The 22,499-nt window shown below is 43.7% G+C and overlaps 1 protein-coding gene across 1 annotated transcript in view; it reads right to left on the reverse strand.

Moving 5' to 3' along the window:
* PSD3 (pleckstrin and Sec7 domain containing 3) overlaps positions 1-3,424 on the reverse strand; it is a 107,917-nt gene extending 104,493 nt beyond the window's left edge. Inside the window, exon 1 of the mRNA XM_058043560.1 lies at positions 3,363-3,424. Coding sequence (XP_057899543.1) covers positions 3,363-3,383 — 21 coding nt within the window. The 5' untranslated portion in view covers positions 3,384-3,424. The remainder of the gene's footprint in view (positions 1-3,362) is intronic.
* Positions 3,425-22,499: the final 19,075 nt, after the last annotated feature.

Raw genomic sequence — 22,499 nt, forward strand, 5'->3', positions numbered from 1 at the left:
CCTGATCCAGTGCCCAAACAGGTTTTTTTACTTACAGCATCCAGGAAGTACAGTCAATTCAGAAGCCATTCAAGCTTCAAGGGCTAGATAATACCGGAACTCCTCTGACTCCTATTCAACCCTGTAGCAACCAAGCCCGCACCCAGAGGGCTTGCTCTCACCCCACCCCTGCTTTTAAGCACCATCCACAACCTGCCTTGCTCATCTCTGTAATGAAGAGAATAAATGTTTGGATGCATTAGCATCACAGGAGTCTGTGGTCTCGAACAGAAGCTGGCAAAACAGCAAGAAACATCTCAGAGCAAGGAGGAGCTGAAAGTATCAGAGAAAGTATCTGCATACTGCAAACATATCCTTCTGTATGCAAACATACTGCAGAAGGATACTTCAAACAGTGCCATTCCTGAGAGCAATGGAACACTTACATCCACTTTGAGCTGGTATCAAACAGCTTTTTCATCTAATAGAAGAAAATTACTTCTAACACACACTCTCCCTCACCCCCCAATTTTGCATCACTACAAACAGGAAAATAAGGATTGGAAATAGTCTTTGTGATCATGGGGTTTGACAGACATCAATCAATTTAGGAAAATATTCAAAAGTTTAGGACAGAAATTGCACAAGACCTAAATTTATCTGCAGACACACTTTGCTGTATGGTGACTGCCCAGAGAAGCACCCTAGCACACATCCCCCTTCTCAGCCAAACTTCCAGAGGGAAGGAGCCACATGCAATTTTACAACCCAGGATGCAATGAACCACCCAGGTCACTGAGCAGGTCTTGGTGGCAGATCAAGAAATCAGATCGAGAAGTGGCAGATCAAGAAATCCCTGCTCCACCAGAAGCCAGCTCTCCATCAGGGACCATTTGTAAGGAAATGTCCTTTCAAGGGCAGTGGGTGGCATGTGTCCCTGCTGAGACCAGGAACATTACTCCCACCTTGGCTGGGTGAGCTCAGCAAGACTCTCACCAAACAACTCTAACAGCTGCTGCACCCTGGGGATCCTCAGCACTCACAATGCAGAGCTGATCTGGAGCAGGATCCTCTGACAGCCCCAATCTTTGAGCTCTGGCAGCAGTTCACAGGTTTGTGCAGCCCCAGCTGAAGAACAGCAGCTTAGCAGACGGTTCCCCAGTACCTAATACCATGCAGACACTACCCCCTCCCTCCCTTTCTTGGGCTCCCTTCACTAGGCCACTACATTGTGCTACCTCTAGAAGACATTTAAATCAGCACCCAAAAGTACCCCAGCCTCTTGCTCTCTCTCAAGACCCTTGCAAGTAAACAGATGTTCTCAAAGGAGAAACACAAGCCTCAGAAAAACACATGCCTGAGAAAAATCACTCCAGCCCTCAGGTCTGCTAGCCTGTCTCTCCATGAAGCAGGGATGATTTCAAGCAATCAGCTACTATGCAAGCACAAAGGCAGTTTATCAGCCATGGCCTAAGCACCCTTACTTAGTGCTTGTGTGGTGGCCTTGTGTGATGTACAACATGTGCTGTCTAAATGCTGAATCTTCCAGAGCTTGTCTCAGATCACACACATGGAGACAAGTGCCTGCAGAGATGCTCCATGGCACTCTTGCAGAGAGCCTGCCTCTCAGCCCACAAGAATCAAACCCCAAACCATGTCTTATATCAAAGCTGCAAAATCAATTGCCAGAGTTTCCTGGTTTGATGGGCAAGAATAGAAAGGACTGTGTTGGTGTGGAGGCAGGGAGGGGAAGTACTCTAAACAACATCTATGTCCTTCAGCTATGCACCTTGACAACAGTAAAGAATGATTTGCTGGGAAAAAAAAGCCACTAGCACACTCTGTTAAGATCCTCACTGTTCTTTTCCTTCTCACTTTGATGGCATAGAGATCAAACTGAAAATTGAAAATTGGAAATGGTAAATCAAACAATCCACTTAAGCATGAATAGCTCACGAGAAACACTTTCACACAGGTCAGTTATGCAAAAATTTTCTGTGTGGATTAAGAAGTCCTAACTTCTTTGTTTCAAAACTTGTTTCAAGTTTTGAAAACAGCAGCATGTAAGTTTCCTGGATTTTTTTTATCATCACCACTACCACAAAGGATGTTCTCACACTCTCCAATGAACCAAGGCTCTAATTGATTGGGATCATTTGAACGGGGTCTCCAACATGGTTAACTTCACCTCTCTCCCACTAAAAGTATGCCCCAAAACTAACTCTTTGTGTAAATCAACAGGGCTGGGAAAGATTCACTGAGCATTAAACTGGTAACATCTGCTGAAACACATCAACTAAGGATATGACTGATGAAAAAGCATTTGGAGTAGAAAAAGGCTTCTTTTTACTAGCTAAACCAGAAAGGCTTGGATGACTCTCAGCAGTCTATTACAATTGCTTCAAACACTGGGTGTGCAACCTCCAGTTTCATTACAAATACTGCATTTAACATTCTGTGTTAATGGCCCTATGCACAGACAGAATTAAAGTGTGACTGAAGCTACAAAACTAAGAGTACTTGCAGTTGCCTATTACACACCCAAAACACTTCAATAATATGTACATGTAGCTTTGCCTGACTATATACTAACTGGACCGTGTGGCAGACAGATAATTGATGTTTATAGCACGGAAATACTCACCTATATGGGAGTTAGCAACTTCAGTGGGTTTGTGTGCAGTTCAAACTCATTTCAAATATAAGTTTATGTTCTCAATGAGAAGTGTAGCTCCAGTTCCCGGGAGCAAGGATGAAGATAACACCTCAACTGCACAGGAGCATGCCCGGGTAGTTTATTATTCTACAGTTTTACACTTTTGGGGAAATCATTTCAACCCCACTCTTGCCCTGAAAGTGCAATGCTACGACTACTCAGCCAAACGCTTTTCTGACAATGTCTCGTTTAATTCAAGAATTTGGCTGGATTAAGAGAGCTTGCCAGTGCAGCAACAGTGCTGATGTGTTAAGACAGACAAGTTACTTGGAGACACAAGCAAAACGAACTGCACGACGAGCAGGCTCGGGGTCCCAGCCCTGAGTGCAGCTTCCCTGCTGCAGCTGGTGTCTCTTGGGATCTAGCAGTTATGAGCACAGAAGTGGGCTCCGACATTTTTTCTCTTAGGGCACTGTGAAAAGGACTTGAAAAAAAAAAAAAAGGAAAAAAAAGGAACAGAAAATAAGAGGGGGAAAGGAAAACAATAAAAGGAAAGAGGAAAAGGGGTAAGGGAAGAAGGAAGAAAGAAAAGAGAAAGAGTAACAAAAAGAAAATAGAAAGAAGAAAAGAAAGGTAGGAGGAAAGGAAAAATGCAAGAGTAAATGGGAAAAAGTGCCTCCGGCTGAGCACAACCCCCGCACCCGCACGGGCATACGCCGCCCCTTACCGCACCGCCGGCTCCCTCCATCTCCCATCGCCGGCCGCGGCGGATTGCAGCCGCCCTCCCGCCGGGCCGCGCTGAGCCCAGCCGCGCCGAGCCGGGCTGTGCCGTGCCGTGCCGTGCCGCGGCGCCCCCGGCCCGCAGCGGAGCGGCGGCCCCGGCGCGGTGGGCGCGGAGCGGCGCGGGCCGGGCGGCGGGGCCGGGCCGGGCCCGGCGGGGCGGGGCGGCGGCCCGGCAGGGGAGGGCAGGGGAGACGGGGGCGGGGGTGGGCGCGATGAAGGGGAGGGGAGCCGAGTGCACCACGTGCTCCTTGAAAAGACTTTAAATAAATAAATAAATAAATAAAAGGGAATTATTTCAGGATTATTTCAGCAAAGCAATAGAGTGAAAAGCACAACCCAGACCGCGTGCCCGCAGCAGCGGCGCTGGGCAGGAACACGAGCAAAGCCCGCGGGGGCTGGGACATGCCGTACTCTGCTCTTAAATCCCCTCAGCGCGGCTCGCAGTTGTTGGGAGATGAAAAAAAAAGGAAAAAAAAAAAAAAAAGGGAAAAAAAAAGCAGAAGCCGTTTTTTGTTTTTTTTCCAGCCCTGGGGCTTTCCCTCGCAGTTCACATTTAAAAAGCAGAAGAGCGCAGATGTCTTTGGAGTAGCCCCATCTGAACACTCGAAACTGATTTTCCACTTTTTTTTCACAGTTTGCTGGAAGCTCTCTTGCATTGTCAGGTTTTAGAGCACTCAGCCACATCATTAGAATTTCTCTAACTAGGACCTCTGAGCCTTGTTCTCTTAAGTAAAAGTGGGGGTTTCCCTATCAAAAGCCGTGCTTTAGAAAATACTCCCAAATCTCATTAGCCCAGTTAGAGGAGTTAACTGCACAAGTAGCTGGCAGACTACATAAAGAAGGATGTCAGTTTCTGCAAGTTCAGTATATCTGTGTTTTGTTCAGCAGCAGCTGAAAACTTCTTTGGTCTTAACCGATCAAGCTTGAGGATAGGCTTTCTGGAACAATCCTTGAGGACCAGGAATCACTGAACACATTGTATGTTTGCTTCATTATGAGCATGGGTAAAAAAGAACATGTGTTAGGTGGTAGACAATGTTGTTCTCTAATGCTGTGCTCTTCTGAAAGATTTTGGACAGTGCTTGTGGCAGAAGTGCATCACCATGAAGTCACTGACATAAGTGTACCACACCCTGACAGAGCAGCACCTCTGTGGCTTAGGAGACAGCCTAGCCCTGCCTTCTTCCCCACTGGCCTCACAGCTCAGTGCCAGAGCCACCCTTGCTGCCAACACTGGGCAATCTCAGCCTTTCTTCAGGCCCATGGGGAAAAAAAATCCATTTCCAACAGGATAAAAGTACGTCCAGGCATAATGCTTGAAGCACTCTCGCCTAAAGCTTTCCCTGTTTGGCAATAAGACAGGGGTAGCAGCACCATCTCTGGGCTCTTCCAACTTGTCGAGGGGCTCCATCCAGCAGCACCTCCCCATACTCTTTCAATAGGGTTGTGGCATGCAGAGTTCACACTGCTTCTCCATGACTGAACCCACTATTTCTCACCACTTCCAGCTCCACGTTTACCCAAACAGTACTGCCCCTGCTTTACACCCACGTCACCTGGCAGCAGACTGCACTGCCTCTGTCATCTGGATGCCAGTGGTGTACACTGTATTTCAGAAGGCATTGTGCTCTTTCCCTACAGCGTCCCTTCTCCCCATCTTAAGCCTCTCACCTGCTCTCCAGCACCACAGGCTGCCTTTAACCATCCATCCCAGGAGCAGCACAGGACCTGCCCCCTGCCCTGCTCAGCAGCACTCCAATCCAGTCATTTCTGTCCTCTGGGAACAGATAGGTGACAACCTGTCTTTCCATCCCCTGAAACAGCTGGCAAGGGTCCCAAAGAGGTCTCTGTGATGCAGCTCCTCCGTGCCCATCCTCTGTGGCTGAATTGTGCCTGCATGACTGGGGGATGTGCTGAAGGGCTTTACCCCTCTTCCCCAGCCACAGCTGTGATGACAAACATGTTTTGGCCCCGCCAGGGCTTTGTCCCATCTGTCAGACACCCTGGGGGCCCTGGGAGCCGGTGTGGGGGCACAGGCTGCAGATTCCCCATCTGTGCCACATCTGAGATGGCTAATGCAGCAGAAAAAGAAATCACCCAGCGCCTGGGTCTCTGAGGAGTTGATGCACTCTGCCTGCCTCTTCCCTGACAGGCTGAGGTCATGCAACTGCAGGCCAGGAGGCAGCTGGGAGCAAAGGCAGGGCTGGAGTCAGGGGCTGGTGATGTCCCTTGCAAGGCACATCCCCTGCCCTGGACACCTAGGTGGCTGATGCAGCCACTGCACTCCAGTTTGGAGCTTTTCCACACCCTATTTGTGTTGACAAAATTTGACCTTTTCTCTGTTATCCAGGCATCTGGCCTGAGTCACACAGACATTTAGGCTGCCTGGAATATGCTCTGTGCTAAAGGACTAGGAAAGAAGAGCATTTGCCAGCCTGGGGCAGGATAGTCGTTCAAGCCTCTGCTATGTGGGCATCTACCTCTTGGTTAGCTTCACTGCAATGGAGAGTGATGGAGTCCTGAAATTGGCACAAACTGGTGTTTCTTACACCACTGATCATTGTTTTCTGCAGAAGGGCCATATTAAATCCTAAAACATTTCTGTGAATGGGCCATCAGCAGAGAAATGTGGTGGGGTTAGTACATTTGTGAAGGAAATCTGTATTTTTTTGTCCAAACACTTGATATAAATTTCCAGGTAGTTATATTAAGAAAATAAAAGTCACAAAAGGCTGACACAAAACCTAGCAGCTTTCTAAGCAGTTATGAAATACATATCACAGTTAGAGAGCACTCTTAATTGTTAAAAAATTTAGTCATGAGCATACAGCATGTATCTTTAAACAACCCAAACAGAAATTAAAAAAAAAACCCAAACAAAAACTCAGAAGATGGCAATCAAGTCCAGTCTGTGCAGTGGCTAAGCTGCTCTGAATTCCCCAACCATGGTCAGTGATGGGAAGCAGGGAGCCAACACTGGGCAGGTGATGTGCATGGGTGCTGGGCTGAGGCTGAGCAGGGCATGGGAAATGGGAGACAATCTCAGAAGCTGGTGGTTGTGGCAGACAGAAGTGTGAAAGCAGCATGAGGGACAGCTGGATAAGAGGGATTTGTGTAAGAAGTAGCCAAAGTGCAAAGGCAGTTGCTGGGGGTATTTGGGGGAGTGGAGCCTTGCAAAGCCAACAGTGCCCTAGTAATGCTGTCAGCTGAGATTGCCCAGGTGACAGTATTGAAAATATCAAGTTTGGGTATGCCAGATAGCAAAACTGGTACACTGGGCAAAAAAGTGGTTATGGCAGACTGCTTGTTTGCAAAGAGTCTTGATAGAAAACAGGAGGTCAAAAAAACAGGAAAATGGGTACAACAGGCAGTGTCAAGGGCTGCCAAGATGTGCTTGTCAGGCAAGCCCACACTTGACCTCCAGAGTGGGAGCAGGGCAGCAAACCAAACCTGGTTTTCTGGTTTTTCTGTAACACATGGGTCAAACCCGCTTCTGGTCACAACACAGGGTCATAGGATGCTTTCTCTCATCAGCAGGGAAGCACCTAAGTGGATACATGGATTGAGCATTGCTGTGTCAGTGCTTGTTCCAGCCAGATGGCACCAGTCTCTTCCCCTCTACTTTCCAAGACAAACTTACCTGGGTCAAAAATTCACAGCTGAAAATAACCTACCTCACTATACCACCCCATAATGAAGAAAAATAAATAAGAAGGAAAAATAAAAAAGGAGTGTATTAAATTCAGTGTGCTGCAAACAGTAACCAATGCATAAACTCTGTCATTTTTTGCCAATAAAGTTGCCATCACAGGAAAGCAGTACAGGAAACTCACTTCCAAATAATCTTTCCTTATTCAAAAGGCAGAAAACCACAAGTAAGTAATCATCCAGGTACTCACCATAAAATTTCTCACGACATTGCATTTCAAATCAAAGAGACTCTCTTTTGTCTTGAGGGAGAAGAAGGCTAGGGATATAAAAAAATAATATCATTTTAAAAGCCTAACCAGAAACACCACTTTCTGCAGATGGAAAGACAAAGTTAATCATTTACTGGATTTTCCTCATGTGTCTGGATTTTCTGGAAACAGCTGGGAAAACATTTTTTTTTCTGTTTTACTCAGAAAAACATAGTTGCCATTGCAACCAATTTTTCTCTGAATTAAAGGTGGAAAAGAAGCTGCAACAACAAGAGGAACAGCAAACTTGGATGTGATGTGCAAAGTAAGAAAACCAGCATGTGTAAAGATGGTAACCTTCCTATTTTTTTTTTAAAGACTCAGGTATAAATAATTATAGTAAACCCGAGGGTGACAGCTACAGAATGGAATGCGCTAGTGGACACACTGGCTAGCTGGCCAGCTTCAGTGTGAGGTGTATGCTGCAAAGCCATGACAGTATCACCATTCTTCACTTGGCTTTTTCCTCACAGGTTGCCAGGTTTGTTTGGCCTCATACCCAGAGCTCCTGGAAACTTCAATTTTATGGGTTAACTGACTCTTGTCCTGCTCCTTCACTCATGGACAATTCTCTAGAGTCTTGCTATGGCCAGGAAACAATCCAGAGATTTCACTTCACTCCATCCTCTGTCTGATATGTTCATTGGGAGGAAAGGAAATGACCAACATTCTCTGCCCAGGGAGCCCTGTAACTAGCCAGAATTCGACCATTTGATGGGAAATCTTGAATTTGTTATTCTATCCATCAGAGTTTGGGGATCTCAAATTTTATATCTACTTCGAAATCCAAGGACTTCACAGTACCTCCCCTGCTGAGTGAGTCTTTAGAAATCTCCTTATTAGCTCAAGTCAAACTGAAGAACACAGAAAATCCTGCTGAATATCCCTGCTTTGGAAGGTTCTTGGTTACCTCATGGGTCTCTACTGTCACATCTGCTCTTAATCTTAACCCTTACTCTTCCCCATGTCTAGCAAATCTGTCACTTTGGTCTTCTCTTTAGAAAGGACTGCAGGGTCCTGAAATCAGCCCATGTGTAGGGGGTACAACCTTCTAAACAGGCTCCCCAACAAACAGCCACAGCTCTGGATGTCTGTGTGGAACTGATGAGCCCACAGCAGAGACAGGTCAATAAATATTTTCTTTGCCAACTCCCTCCAAAAGTGGCAGCCCAGTGCAGCAATCATGGTCTAACCTAGGGGCCATACTAAAAGTTTGCCAGAGTGAAGACCATGAAGAAGGGCTCCAGTCAGATTGATGTTGGCCACATTCTTCCCAAGCATCTCCAAAAGTGACAGAGAAATAGCTGGTTGTTCTGGGGCTACCAAGCCCTAGCAAGTCCTGCTCCTGCTGCTTCCCAGCACTAAGGGTACAACCTAGCCTTCTCTCTGGATGGAGGAAAGTCCTCCATCCTGCTCCTGACAGGCAAGCAAGAGACCAGGTCTGGGAAGTCAGGATAGTCCAGCAAGGGGAATGCCAACAGCGGAGGCAAGGGAAAGGAAATTTCAACCAGTTGCCAGGAGCTCGGTGTTGTTTCTCTGTCTGGATCTTTGCCATATTAGATCATTAGATGGAGTTTTCTAGGGATCAAATCACCAAGATTCTTTCCCTTCCCCCAACTTGCCGCATGGAGGCTAAAGAACAGAATCACATTTTGGTTTCTTTGCAATGTTTTCCATATGGCAAAGATAGATTGGCATTGGGAGAATATAAGGGAAGGGTTCTTTCACTGTGTCATGGTTTAAGCCCAGATGGAAATTAAGCATCATGCTGCTGCTCACTCATCCTCCTCCCTTCTTCTCCCTCACACCTGTGGAATGGGGAGAAGAATAACATAATGTGTGTTAAGATAAGAACACTTTAATAGCAAAAATAAAGGAAAATAAAATAATAATGGTAAATAATAACGTTAATAAAAAATAATCAAGTAATGTACTATGCAATTGCTCACCACCCACTGACTGAGCCAGACCTCCCGTTCGTGAAACCAGATCATCCACCCTTCCAGGTAACTCCCCGCATTTCAAATACTCAGCATGACGTTCTGTGTGGGGAACATCTCTTCGGGTCACTTGTCTTGGCCATGCTCCCTCCCACTTTCATTTGCGTGCCACCTCCCTGGCAGAGCACAAGACAAGGGAAAAATAGTCTTTGACTTAGAATAACCACAACTTGGCAAAGAACAAACCATCAGTGTGTTATCAACAGCATTCTCACACTGAATCAAAAACGAGCCCTGTAACAGCTACTGAGAAGAAATTAACTCTGCCCTAGCTTAACAAGGACACACTGCTTTGTACTGCAGAGCATGCATCACATCAGAATCATCATCCCCACAAGTCAATCTGGCAGGCACATCTCCAGCTTTTTCCCAGAGGATACAGAGCCTAGTAGAAAAGCAAAGGAATCATATAAGGAAAGAGACACCTTTTTTATTCAGGCTGAAGCACTGAACCTTACATTCATCTGTTGAATCTGATTATCAAAGGCCATCTCAAAATAAGTGAAATACCTCTGCCTAAGCATGGCTACTCTTAGGAGTCTTCCACTCAGAGCCCCATCTGCCCTAGACTCACTGATTCCTTCTGCCATCTCTGCTTTGTGCCTGCATTTTGTAACCAGATGGATTCATTAGTAAAGTAGCATATCTAGTCTATCAGCCACAAGAAAAATGAATGTTTTGCATAAATATCAGCAGTGGTGTTCAGAAGTGCATTAAAACATACAGGTGAGGAGATATTGTATTTGAGCAGAAGAGAAATGGTCTTTTACCCTCCTGAACAATATATGTAATACTACACAGCATTATTCTTTCTATGGAAGCCTTAGCCAGTCTCAAAGAAATCTTTCTGGTCTTGACCTCCAAAAAGAGAAAAAGAGATGCCAAATACTGTAACTGTATGGTATGCTATCATCAAGGGAAGCATACATTTCAAGCCAAGATATGGTGGCTTTGTGGTTTTGGCTTCCTTAGACCCTGGCATATTCCTGTTGAGTCTCCTGTACAATTTTCCCTTTTTCACGAGTGTCCTCTTTATCCTGCTACAGATGGTTCAGAGGACTGAGACTGCACATCAGATACAAAGTCAGTGAGACATGAGGGGAAAAGGATATTTATTCAATAGCTTTTTTTTTTGGTAGGGTAGACAGCAGCTTTTTACAGGATTATCAGCATCTGGAAACCCGAGTCAGAGAAGGACTGCTACAGCCACAATTGTGTGTCACACTGGCATGCAACAAGCAGCCTTCAGAGCTGGGAAAACATAAAACCTAACACCCCACTCTCCTCCCCAAAATGAGATAATTATGGTTTGTAACTCTGGCATGTTCATACAGCTGCCTCTGGCTGAAATGCTCCAGTCAGAAACACAAACAACATTGCTCTCAAGAAAAGTACTAAGAAGATGACTTCCTCTGCTTGAACAAATCTGCAATGGGTGTTGATAGCAGAGAGCTAGAAATGGATGGGCACATCCACATCCATCCCCAGCTCTGCGGTGTGCTCACTCCGGGCAGTGAGCAAACATCAGGCACAAATGACAGGTGGAAAGTTACATGTGGACAAGCCCATTTCACTGGGGCAGTGTGACCCTCGTCAGTGTGAACAGATCATTATTGGCTTTGGTCAGAACTGGAAGGCCTCAGCTGGCAGATCTCTCAGCAGATTTTCTAAACAAAGGGAAACACCATTCATTCCCACGGCAGAGGACAGGAGCCAAAACTGGAAAAGACTCGAGACAGAAGTATCATGTGTCAGCCAGAGTGTGACACCAGAGACACCCACTCTTGTGATGCAGCACCATGGTAACAGCCACTGTCTGCTGTGCGGTGGGCTGTATCACCAAGCATGGGGGAGTATGGTGTTTTCTTCTTCTGGAGCTGGTTTCTTGGGGCAGCCTGCCACACAAGGCTGCTGCATAGCCTACTGGGCTAATATCAGCCTGGAAGGAATGGAAATATGAAGGGATGGAAAGGCTTAAAAAAGTAACAGCCCTGAGGTGCCTGGGAGGACAGAGCAAGAAGGGAGGTATAGCTTTGCATCAAGAGACAGGAAGACTATGCCTGGCATCACAAACTGAATATGTGGATGGAAAATGGGCTACTGGGGAAGACTTACATCCTCTCTTCTCATGTAAATCTACAATTTCTTGCTTTTCTCCAAAATGGATTCAATTTCCACCAGACTTTCTTTCAAACTTTTCATCTCTGTCTCCACCCTCTCCAAAAATCAATGTCAGCATGCATCCTCTAAATGTCCACTGTCTCCTGTACCACCTATTTTCCTCATAACCAAACTCCACCTCTTGCTCCTTACAGCCCTGGCTGCTACAGCACTCAAACCCATACCCCAACACTGGAGCTCTCAGTCCCGCTGGTCTCCTGCTCTCTAGCACTGCTGTCCTATTGGTGAAGAGTCTCAGCCCCACTGCCATATATCCCAAAACTCACACTTCCTATCTCCTTAGCAATCATTTATCTTATTAGTATTGCTCTTTCCCCAGGTAATTGTTAATTACCTCCCTGCTGATGGCCTAGAGCCAACACTTCATCAATGAGACAAGGGCACAAACTTGACATTTCATATTACTTGAAGCAGCAGGAAAGATGTAGGAAGTTCCTACCCGCCCCACTCTCATTTGTTCCTATCATTTTGCAGTTGTGCCAAATGCCACATGTAACCAGGCATATCCTTTGCAGACAGAATGCTCCAGCCAAGGAGCATCATTTTGCATTTCAACTTTTTTTTCCCACCTTTTATTCCCCTCAAATTAGTTGCTCTTGTCAGCTTTGCTCCCCATACTCCTTGCTTCAGCCTTACTCTTCCACCACCAAGTAAAGCAGCTTTTACCTGCTCCTGTGCTATGGCCTGCAGCATTAGTTTTCACTATTGCATGTATCTTCCTCTGCACCCTAGATGCTTGCACTAAAATTCAGAGTAGCTGCTATACAGCATCTATCTCTCCCTTCCCCTTATTTCCAGAAAATCCTCACCAGAAATGTAGAAGGCATGAAATGGACAATGCAATACTCTAGCATGGAGATTCAATTTCCTCCAAAGCAAGTTTTATGTGAACAACCAAGGGTGTTGGTGGGCCTTGCCTATCATTTATTGGTCCTTATCACCCACCACAACCATTTGGATGCAGCACCTACAGGTGGAACAATGTGCTGCTCCTGACTTCCTCAAATTCAAAAATCCTTATTTATTTTGTTTGCAAAATCTTGATTATTTTCATCCACTGCCATATTGACTTCTTACAATTCCATCAAGCCAGATTTACAACTCCCTAATTATCTCAAGATCAATCAAATCCCCTTTTTTCCAAGGGAAAAAAAAATCAGCTCAGTTCCACAAGTATGTGTTCCAATCTTTCACATTTTTCCCCATTTATATATATTTTAATTAGAATGCTAGATTTGATAGCTAGGTACAGAAGCAACATGCTGTTTTCTTCCCTTTTCTTGACATCAGAAATAGTCTCTTCTGGCTTGAAGAACTTCCTGGATTCCTGTTTTCAGAGAGAAGCAGAAGATGAAGAAGTATGTTTGGTGAGGAATGATAACTACTGAGCCAGTTGTGGGAGATACAGACTTCATTCAAAGCCTGCTACTGGAATCAGTGGAAAGCTATCCCTGCTTGCCTCAGCCTTTGGAGTCTCTCTTGGTTCTTCCTAAACTTTGGATTTTCAATGGCTGTCTTAAAAGTAAATTTTTATTCTGATTCCAATCCTACTGAGCACATTCAGGCTTTACTGCCTTACATACTAGTAGCAAACAGTCAGCTGTGCTCAGGATAAGGCTGTGTGCAAGTGTGTTCAAGTACAGGACAAGCAATCTTCATTAAAGTTTTTCAAGCTTGTCTGAAGTCCAGAGTGCACACTCATGAGTTAATCCTCCAGCACCACTTGTCAAAAATGCAAGTCCTAGCAATCTGACTTCTCAGATGAAACAACCAAAGTAAAGGAGTTAAATGACCCGATCAAACCACAGATGCATGGGAGTGTTACACTCAATATGAAAAGGCTGCTCTTTGCATGGCAATAAACCAAATGTCTCTCAGCCAGGCGCCTCTCAGTCCCCACTAAATACACGGTTCAGTCCCACTGCAGGTAGTCACATATATTAAACTAGACAGACACACCACTACTTTATAAATCCAGGACCCAAAGATCTTAGATCCACATTCACATTTTTAGCTGGTCAAGAACTGTGTTAAATGCATCTACATTTGTAGCGGCCACAAAATAGCCAGCCAGCCCAGCTGCTTCAGGAGTGAGCTCTGTGGAATAAGCGTCAGGGAGGGCCTGAAGGTTCCCTAGGTTGCCTAGGCTTGTTGGAACTGCATGGAAAAAGAAGAGAATTATATTCCTGAGGCACTCAGGTTTGTCCCTTCATCCCCCATCTTGAATGGGGAAAACCTTTCAATCAATGAGCTCAGATTTTATTAAATCTCACATCTTGGATTTGAATTTGAGAGGATTTTCTGAACTGGATGGAAGATTTTTGTCTCTCTTTGCAAGTCAGTATTTGTAAATATGTTAGTGTCTCCCTTGATACCAAGAGATCACTGTTTTTTCTGTAGGTAAAATACAAAGGCTCAGCTTTTCCAAAGAATTCATCCAGCAGTTCTTTAGATACACCTATAAAAAGCAAACAGATTTGCACTGGATGTTAGCAAAAGCCAAGACTACAATGGAAATTCCTTCTACTTCCCATTATGGGAATGTGATTATTGCTGAAGTAACTTACTTAAATAATGGCTTTGATCTCTAAAGAAAACAAACACTGCAGGCTTATGATGACACACAACTACCAAATCATCTGGTGGCATGACAGGAATTGTTTTTGCATTTCCTGCATTCTCCCTGCATTTCCTGCAGGGAATGCATTTTTTGAATGGAACATGTACATCACAAAGGTAATATTTGTATTGAAGCTATGGACCTCAAGCCATACAGCTGCACTTGATGCAGCCTGAGGACTTGCAAGTATCTCAACAAGGGTTTCTTCTGACATGAAACATTCAAATACATGGAAAGACTCATTGTGCTATGTGCACTGAGGTAACCTGGCAAAAAATATTGTCAAAGCACTTTTATGCTCTTTAGGAAGCCATGTTTGAAATCAATAAAGTCAGAAGATCTCTGGGATCCAATCAATACTTTACAAGACTGGGCAGGGGTTGGGTATAGACTCCAGCATTTTAATCTGGCTTAAGTATGTGGCTGCAGATCCAGCAGAGGAAGGTAGTAGAAGTGAACAGAGGGATACAATCTGCCATAACAGCCACCAGAATCATGGGTTTTCCTATAGATCAGAGCCCATAAAAGACCTGGCAGATTGTAGTATACACACCACACAACTCTACCTACTACTAATGGATCTAAAGCCACCAAGATATTCTTTAAGACAAGACAAATCACCAGTCAAAAACTCCATTTATGGAGTGGAGTCATCTTTAGGATATGGCACTATGTATTTCAAATGGGATAGCAATGGTAGACTGGACAACTATGGGGAAAACTCATATGATTAGAGTACAGTGGAGGATGAAAGCCATCCTGAAAAGGAACACAGTGCAATGCTTTTGAAGACTAGAGCATGTTGCAGTAAATAAGGTACAGTACAGACCACCCAAAACTATTAATGTAAGTACTCTGTACCCCATGAGCGAGAACAAAATGCTTGCTAGCATTGCTCTTTACCCAAAAAGTTCACAGTTCAATCTAAGTGATATTTTTTAGAAGTTGATGTTCAACTTCTAAAATTTTAATGACAAGGAAGCCAATAAAGGTGCCCTGGAAGGAAATACTTGGTACTGAGGTTCTGTGGTTGCCCTCCCACCATAGCCTGATACCCACTGCCCTAGCTTCTCCCGCTAGTCCCAAAAGAAGGCAACATCACAGATGGGACCAATCCCAGTCCTCTGTACTCAATCCTGCCCTTCAGCCACAAGGGTGTCCTCATCTCCTTTGCCCACAGTCTCCTGAAGCTGTACTGAGAGCACTGCTGAACACTGAACTCAATTCAGCCTGGACAGGAAATTTATATTCACCAAAGACACACAAAAAACCCCCAACCAAAACCTATAAATATTAAAATATAAGCATATTCATATACTGTGTGTTCCCCCAAGGAGCCTGCTGGATTCATGGTTTTTGAGGCACAGGCTTTCTCTTGAGTGCCTAACTTGACCCACACACAGCAACAATTTGATTTAACAGTTCTTGTTTTAGCTGGGTTTTCTGAGAAAACAAAAGCTTATGGGGTTATGCAACCTGTTATCTGTTTGTTCATCTGTCTGCTTCCCATAGCATTTTTGAACTGGTTAGCTAATTTCAAACAAATGTAGGACAGAGGTCTCAGGGAAAATTATTTTAATGGAAATCAGCACTTTATTTATACTTGTTCCAAGGCAAAGACAGGGAGAAGTACATATCTTTGGGCAGCAATCAGTATTGGCCAGAGATTTACTCATCTATGTATTTTTTTCCCTGCCAAAGGGATCCAGCACGACACAAATAGGAGATGGGAAATACTGACACAAGTGCAAAAGATATGCCCAAAAGAGTGAGTCTGTAGGAAGACAGACTTCACAAAATGTTACCATTGGCAGAAGTTCCTTGTGATACATGTGCCCTGTCAGCAAGCAAACAAGGCCATAGTTTAGTGTTTCAACACTAACACCACAATTGGTCCCTTTCAAATCCTGCCTGCTCTAACTAGAGGATTCTTTCATTCTCCTAGCTAGCAGAGGGAAGAGCTCCTGGTTACTAAAGGGCAGCTGCTTGATGAACACCTGAGTTGCTGTCCCAACATCACAGATAAAAAATAATGAAAAGGTCAGCAGAGCTGAGTTATGGCACAGCATTCAGTTTTTTTCACCCTTTCCCAAGTCTGCATCCATCCCAGCAAGAAATTCTTCACGGCACATAGAGGGCAGAGATGCATTGCAATGTTTAATCTTGAAACATCCTTTTGGTAGTCACTCAAAATGTAGAAGGCTCAGAGAAAAAGGACTGGCTCTTGGCAGTAGCTGCCTGTTATCAAACCACTGTAAAAATCTTTAGCTATAAATACAAGTTACTTTCTCACAGAAATCAACATTGTCTTAGACAAGATGTATGGGGAAAACCTGGAAAGTCAAGTAGTTCAAAAATGTCACAACTTTCTTTAGTTGGAAAAGAAAAGGCTACAAGCCATTAAACATTACAGGATCTCAGGGTGATTAACAAGGATGGCAACACATGGGTAAACTACTCAGCATTTCACCAAAGTGTTGACCAAGATTTTACAAACTGGTATTTTTGGTCCTAAAATGTCAAATAATGCCTCAGAGTAGGAGGCAGAGGTAGGGGACTAGGTGCAGACTGAGGGGTATCTTTAGATTGTTTTCCCATTGCCCTTGCAAGCTGCATGGGCCATGTACGTCTCATGGACTGTTACTCTGTAGTCCATATTTCACAGGATAGAGATGCTAATCTAGCCCATACCAGCTGTGTGAATGCATGAACACCATTTTAACCATCCCTATTATTTTTGGGCCTGGATATCCTTCTTTCTCCCATGTAATCTTTTCAAATGTGTCACTATCTTAACAAGTGGAAAACATCTAATCTAAATTTCCCTTCCTGTAATTTCAGCCAGCTGCATTTATCTTATCCAGGAGAGAGAACAGATTATACCTTTCTCTCCTGAAGCACTCCTGTAATTACATGAACAAGGATCGTATGACCCCCAAGTTACCTCTTCTCTAAATTAAAACAACCCTGGCTTTTGTTCAGCATTCCTTGTAAGTCCTGCTGCCTGTGTAACTTGTTTGCATTGAGACAGGCCTAGCAGCCAGATAAAGCAAAAATGCAACAGTTGACCTTCTCATTAGACCTGAGCAGTGATTACTGGAGCTACCAAGTGTGAAGAAAATGTTCTGGGCTTGTAGACTATAAATTTTTGGGGACATGGAGCTGGAAATACCTAGATTCAAACTCAGGTTCTGCTGTTGCCAGTCTGTCTGTCAAACTGAATCCCAGTTCACAGCTCCTTCACTTGACAGACAGCTCTAGAAATAACAACTTGCTTTACTGAGCAAAGGATTGCCAAAGTAATTTAAAGCTGGAGATTGTGCAGATGTTGTAAATTCTGGTAGAAGACCTCACTGTTACGAAACACTTCCAGGTGGACAGGTGTCCTCTTTTAGAAGTTATTTCTATTTTTTTGTAAAATACTTCAGGTGTTTTTAAAATGATCAAGGTTCTTCAAGATGACTACATCAAACTATTGGGATGTCAGTAGCTTCCAAGTAAACAAGGGGAAGTTCAGGACTTCAGAATACCAGGAATCCCCTGGGTAAGTATTGATATTTGAAGCTCTCCAAGTGAATGATTAAACCAATTTGCCTAACGTTGCAGTGACCCATGAGTTTCCCAATATCAAGCCGTCCAAGCCTGCTGGGAGGATTCTCTCCATAATAGGTGTATTCCTTCCTACAAGTTGATTACAATTAACAGAATCCTTTCCAGTGTAGGTGGTTGTTTTTATTCTTGTTTCACTGTAGGAGAGATCTACATGGAATCACTAAAAACACTTACTGATGAGACTTTTTTCTCCAGACTGGAACTTTCCATAAAATCACTTTCCCTTAGTTGTGCTAGCTGAGAGACTCTGTATCAAAGCTTCATACACATTTCCAAACCTAAAAGATTAAGGATTTGATTTGTTCTGGGTTTAATACATTAAATTCTAAGAGACAGGTCTCTTCAGTAGCATTCACAGAGAACACCATTTCAGAGCATTTTCTGAAATAGTGTGGGCGTATTAAAATACACTAACTTCATTCAACTTTTTATTGAAAGAATATATCCCATGTAAGTAGATGTAAGCAAGAAAAAAGTAGCCTGTATTTTTTTAAAGGGAGTGGGCACTGATGTAAATTAACAATCCCCAGGTGAGTTAAGCCCACTTGCAAACATTCTTCACATTGCACATCCACTCATTGCACTACAGCCGCTCCTGTGTGGTAGCAGGAGTGCTGAGGTTTAATCTCAGCTCCTCTGCTTAGTACCACTCTAGGGACTGCTTTGAGGAGCATGGTGGCAGAACTTGTCTGTTCTGCTCCCAGTCTCCATCCTCTGACCACATCAGGTTATTTAACTGAGCTATACCCAGCTCAGCATGTTTAACCTGTGTTAACCATAGCTCACTCACAGGTAGATGAAGTAGTTCAGCCTTCGGCTCTGCCCATTGCACAAGCATGCAGATCACAAGGACAGAGACAGGGCTGGCACCATACTGGATAGATGCTGAGGTGGTTGACAAGTACTGCTGCAAATTTGCCCTGTGTGATTAGCACCAACCTGCAGCTCATTACCCTAAAGATCAGTAGTGCCTCCTGAATTTTGGCAAGAGACGTATAGCAGGGAACCTCTCATCTTGCAATACCAAGAAAAGCAAGTTTTTTAAGGCTTGAGGGAAAAGGAACCAAGGCAGAAACAGACTCCTATTATCAGTGTTCATTTCAATGCAACTTCAGGCAAAGGAAGCCTTGAAAGAGGTTATTTACAGAGAGGGGAAAAAGGAATAACTTTTCCAGGCAAGTGGGACAAGGCTGCTTTTCTACAAGAAAGAAATGTTTGTCTAAGCAATACTTCAATAATTAGAAGAGGTGAGCTTCTGGAGTTATTAAACCTTGCTTAGAAATCTCACTATTTCTGGTTTTTCATTTTTAAAAAATCTTCTAGGAGAAGACTGGCCTCTAGGAGGCTAAGTGCAGCCATCAGGGAGTTCCTTCATTAACACAGGCATTGGGACTTTCGCTGCAGGCTGCATGGGTCAGTCTCATAAGTAGTATTACTGGTATTACAGTGGGTCACAGAAAAAGAAATAAAGAACAAATTCTCTAAAAATGAGATGCTTATTATGTGCCAGCACTGGTGGATCTCCACCCAGCTTGATGAGTCTCACAGTAAATGAGCAGTGCTGTCCTTAGACTTGGGGCAGCGCAAGGGTCAGTCGCACCCTTCCCGCGCACACTTGTTATGCCGGCAAAGGACTGTGTCTTTCCTCCACCTACGGGCTGGGCCTGGCACGACACTGGAAGGTAAGAAGGTGCCTTCTCCTGTCACCTGCCTTACACTGGACTCTCTCTTCCTTTATAAAAATCTGAGGCAAGGGGCATTTTTGCTTGATTCCTCTATGACATAAGGCCTCAGAAAGATTCGGAGGTTAGGAGGCACAATATTGTTCCTCAGCTGAAACCATTCTGGCTTTCTCCCAAGTCAAATATGGCCAGGTCTCTGTGTAGGAGACAGAAGAACATGGAACCAAGAACATGGTAGAGTGGTCCTGAAATAATGATCTGTGGTACCTGGCCTTATCTGCTTTCATACAAGAGATGTTAGAGCCTGTCATAAAACAATATTTAGCTGCCATCTTAGTTCTTTTCAAGAGAACGTGGGTTCAGAATGTGATGTCCAGGAGTAGAAAGACAAATTACTTGTTGGTACAACTGCCTTGTTAAGGTTTAAAGCTTAACATGCTTCAGTAATTTCAGAGCTAGTGGGAGGTTAACAAAGCTTGGGGAGAAGGATATACCACTGATAGTGGACAAAAACAAAGCAGAATTTATGTGCCACAGGGACTTTTGGCTTGACTCCTAAGATAAGGAAGAAACTAATAAAGGAAACACAGCAACTGTGCTGACACCAGCTCCAACTAGTAAAAAGTAATTCTGGCAGAGGGAGATGGGGACCACCGACTGACAGCCCATGAACTAAACAAACCTACAGACTCAAAAGAAAAGAAATCTGTGCATGTGAACTAATTATTATGACAAGAGAGATAATAATTTAACCAGTAGAAGGCATAATACTAATTAATAAGAGAACTGTGTATCTTGTAGCCAATGAACTGTGATTTCTTTGTTTGCTAAATTGTACAATTGTGAAAAATTTTGATGACTGGGGAGCCGGCCTTTTGGGGATCACCACCTAGCTCATACTGTGCACAAACTAGAATAAAGAAATAGAAATACCTTGTCTCAGTGTGTATGTTGGTGCTGCATATGAGACAAGAAGAATACAAGTGCAACTTTGACTAAATCCTAGAGTCTTCTGCTTCCAGAAGAAATCTTGTCATACACATAACGGAGAAGCAAGTAAGAGAAGCCTGTCGAGAGTTTTAACTAAGGAGAGAGGATCTAGGTGATCTATCAGCATCATTTAAGGTCTTAATTTTATTAGGGAAAATGTTAATTGATCTAGTTAGTACCTGCGAAGTAAAAAGTCAACCACCTAGGTCTTCCTCATGTTAAGCCTCTGTCTCATGTTGAATCCTTTCAATGCTCTCTGTGGCAAAGGCCTCCAAGTATTCAGCTGCATCGTGCTTTAAATATCTATAGTGTGAGAAGCTACCTTATGTCATCCCATCTGTGAAGACATGCAAGCAGAGCATTTGTTTTTTCCCAATTAACTAAAAATGGATTTACTGAAAGGAATATTTCACCCTCAGCTTTTAAAAATATAATTTGCAAAGGCCAAGTAGATATTCTGAGAGGAAAAACTGCCATTAGAGTGATCAAACAATAAGCATAAACAATTAATACAATTTTTAAATATTGTAATATTTTTGGCCTGTTGACAGGGAAGAGATTTTTAATATGTATAATTCAGAAGTTTTGGATAAAACCATTTGTACAAAAAGAAATGGAGGATTTCTCTGTGTGTGTTGTCTTTAACTGGAATCATGTCCTTCTTCTGGAATCATTAAACTTTTACAGATTTCCCAGGAAATAAAAAGAAAGGAAAAATCCATTAATAAAGTGTGTAAGAAACAGGCCTTCTAAAAAAAGAACAGGGAACATATGAATGTTTTCTTTTGAGCATAATTCAAACGGACATAGCGGCCTGCTACCAGGTTTGCACTACAGCTACTCAAAAGATGAGCAGTGAGCATTTTGATAGAGTAGAATTTATCTCCTCCAAGATTTGATATAAGCATTGACACAAAGTGTTGTGATGACAAACATCAGACTTAAGTGTTCAAAAAAAACCCAGGCTGTATGAAGCAGCTTGTTAATTCCCTTCCACATAGCCATGAGCACCTGTTCTGCCTTTTTCTTTCAGCTGTGCAGCTCTGGAAGACAGTCCAGGCCAAGAGAGCTGATGGGCTCCATGTCAGGGAACGCCAGACTCCATGTCACGCTCCTGGGCGTGGTCAGGGAATGTGTTAAATCTCAGCACATAGGGTGTGGAGTGGATAAATCCAGAGGGAGCAACACAGACAGGCTTCTCAGAGACACAAAGGGGTACGTTGTTGTCCTGCTGCCTTCTCCAGCAAAACAAAAACATGGAACCCATTTTTTCTGTGCTCATTCACGGCCTGGTAGGGCACCTGCATATGACTCTGGTTCACCCATGTCCCCAGGCCCTAGGTACAAAGAATGCTGACGTGACTCTTACCCCTGCTAAACACGAAGATGACATTGGTTCTTTCAGGCATTCTAATCAGTTCCACACAATAAATATTTACACACAATACAGATTGTTTTAATGAGAGGAGGAATGCATACTGGCTAGGAAAGCCAGGGAAGAAAATAGCAAATTTGCTAAGTTGTTATGCACATTTTCATATGGAACAGCTGAGCGAATGGAAACCCGAGGATATTTACATGTTCTGGCCTACTGGGAACATACCAAGAGGCTGCATTACATTCAGGAATGTTGCCTTGTGTGCATAGCAGGAAACCACTTGTTGCTTGCTCACAAAGCAGGAGATTGAGAGAGGAAGGAAAGTACTCAGTATGAGAGATTTGTGAAAACCTAACAGCAAAAAGCCTGTGTCTAACAACCTAAACAAGTTTGTTGGACTCCTTTGTCAAGCCTACAAGCAGCACGGCACGACATAATGGAAATCCTACTGCTACTGAAAGAAAAGGCATGGTGCATTATACCCTCCTGTACTTTTGAAAACTGCCTTTCTGAGAAAGGAATTCAAGCTGAAAGATTTATGGAGAAATAGAAGGAAACGTCCTTGTTTTATCATTCATGCAATAGCAAACTGGAAGCTGTGATTTGCTGGAAGCAAATGGGAACATCCCCCTAGCTAAGGAACGGGTATTGTTCTTCCT

This window comes from Melospiza georgiana, chromosome Z, assembly GCF_028018845.1.
Source record: "Melospiza georgiana isolate bMelGeo1 chromosome Z, bMelGeo1.pri, whole genome shotgun sequence".
Classification (NCBI taxonomy): Eukaryota; Metazoa; Chordata; class Aves; order Passeriformes; family Passerellidae; genus Melospiza; species Melospiza georgiana.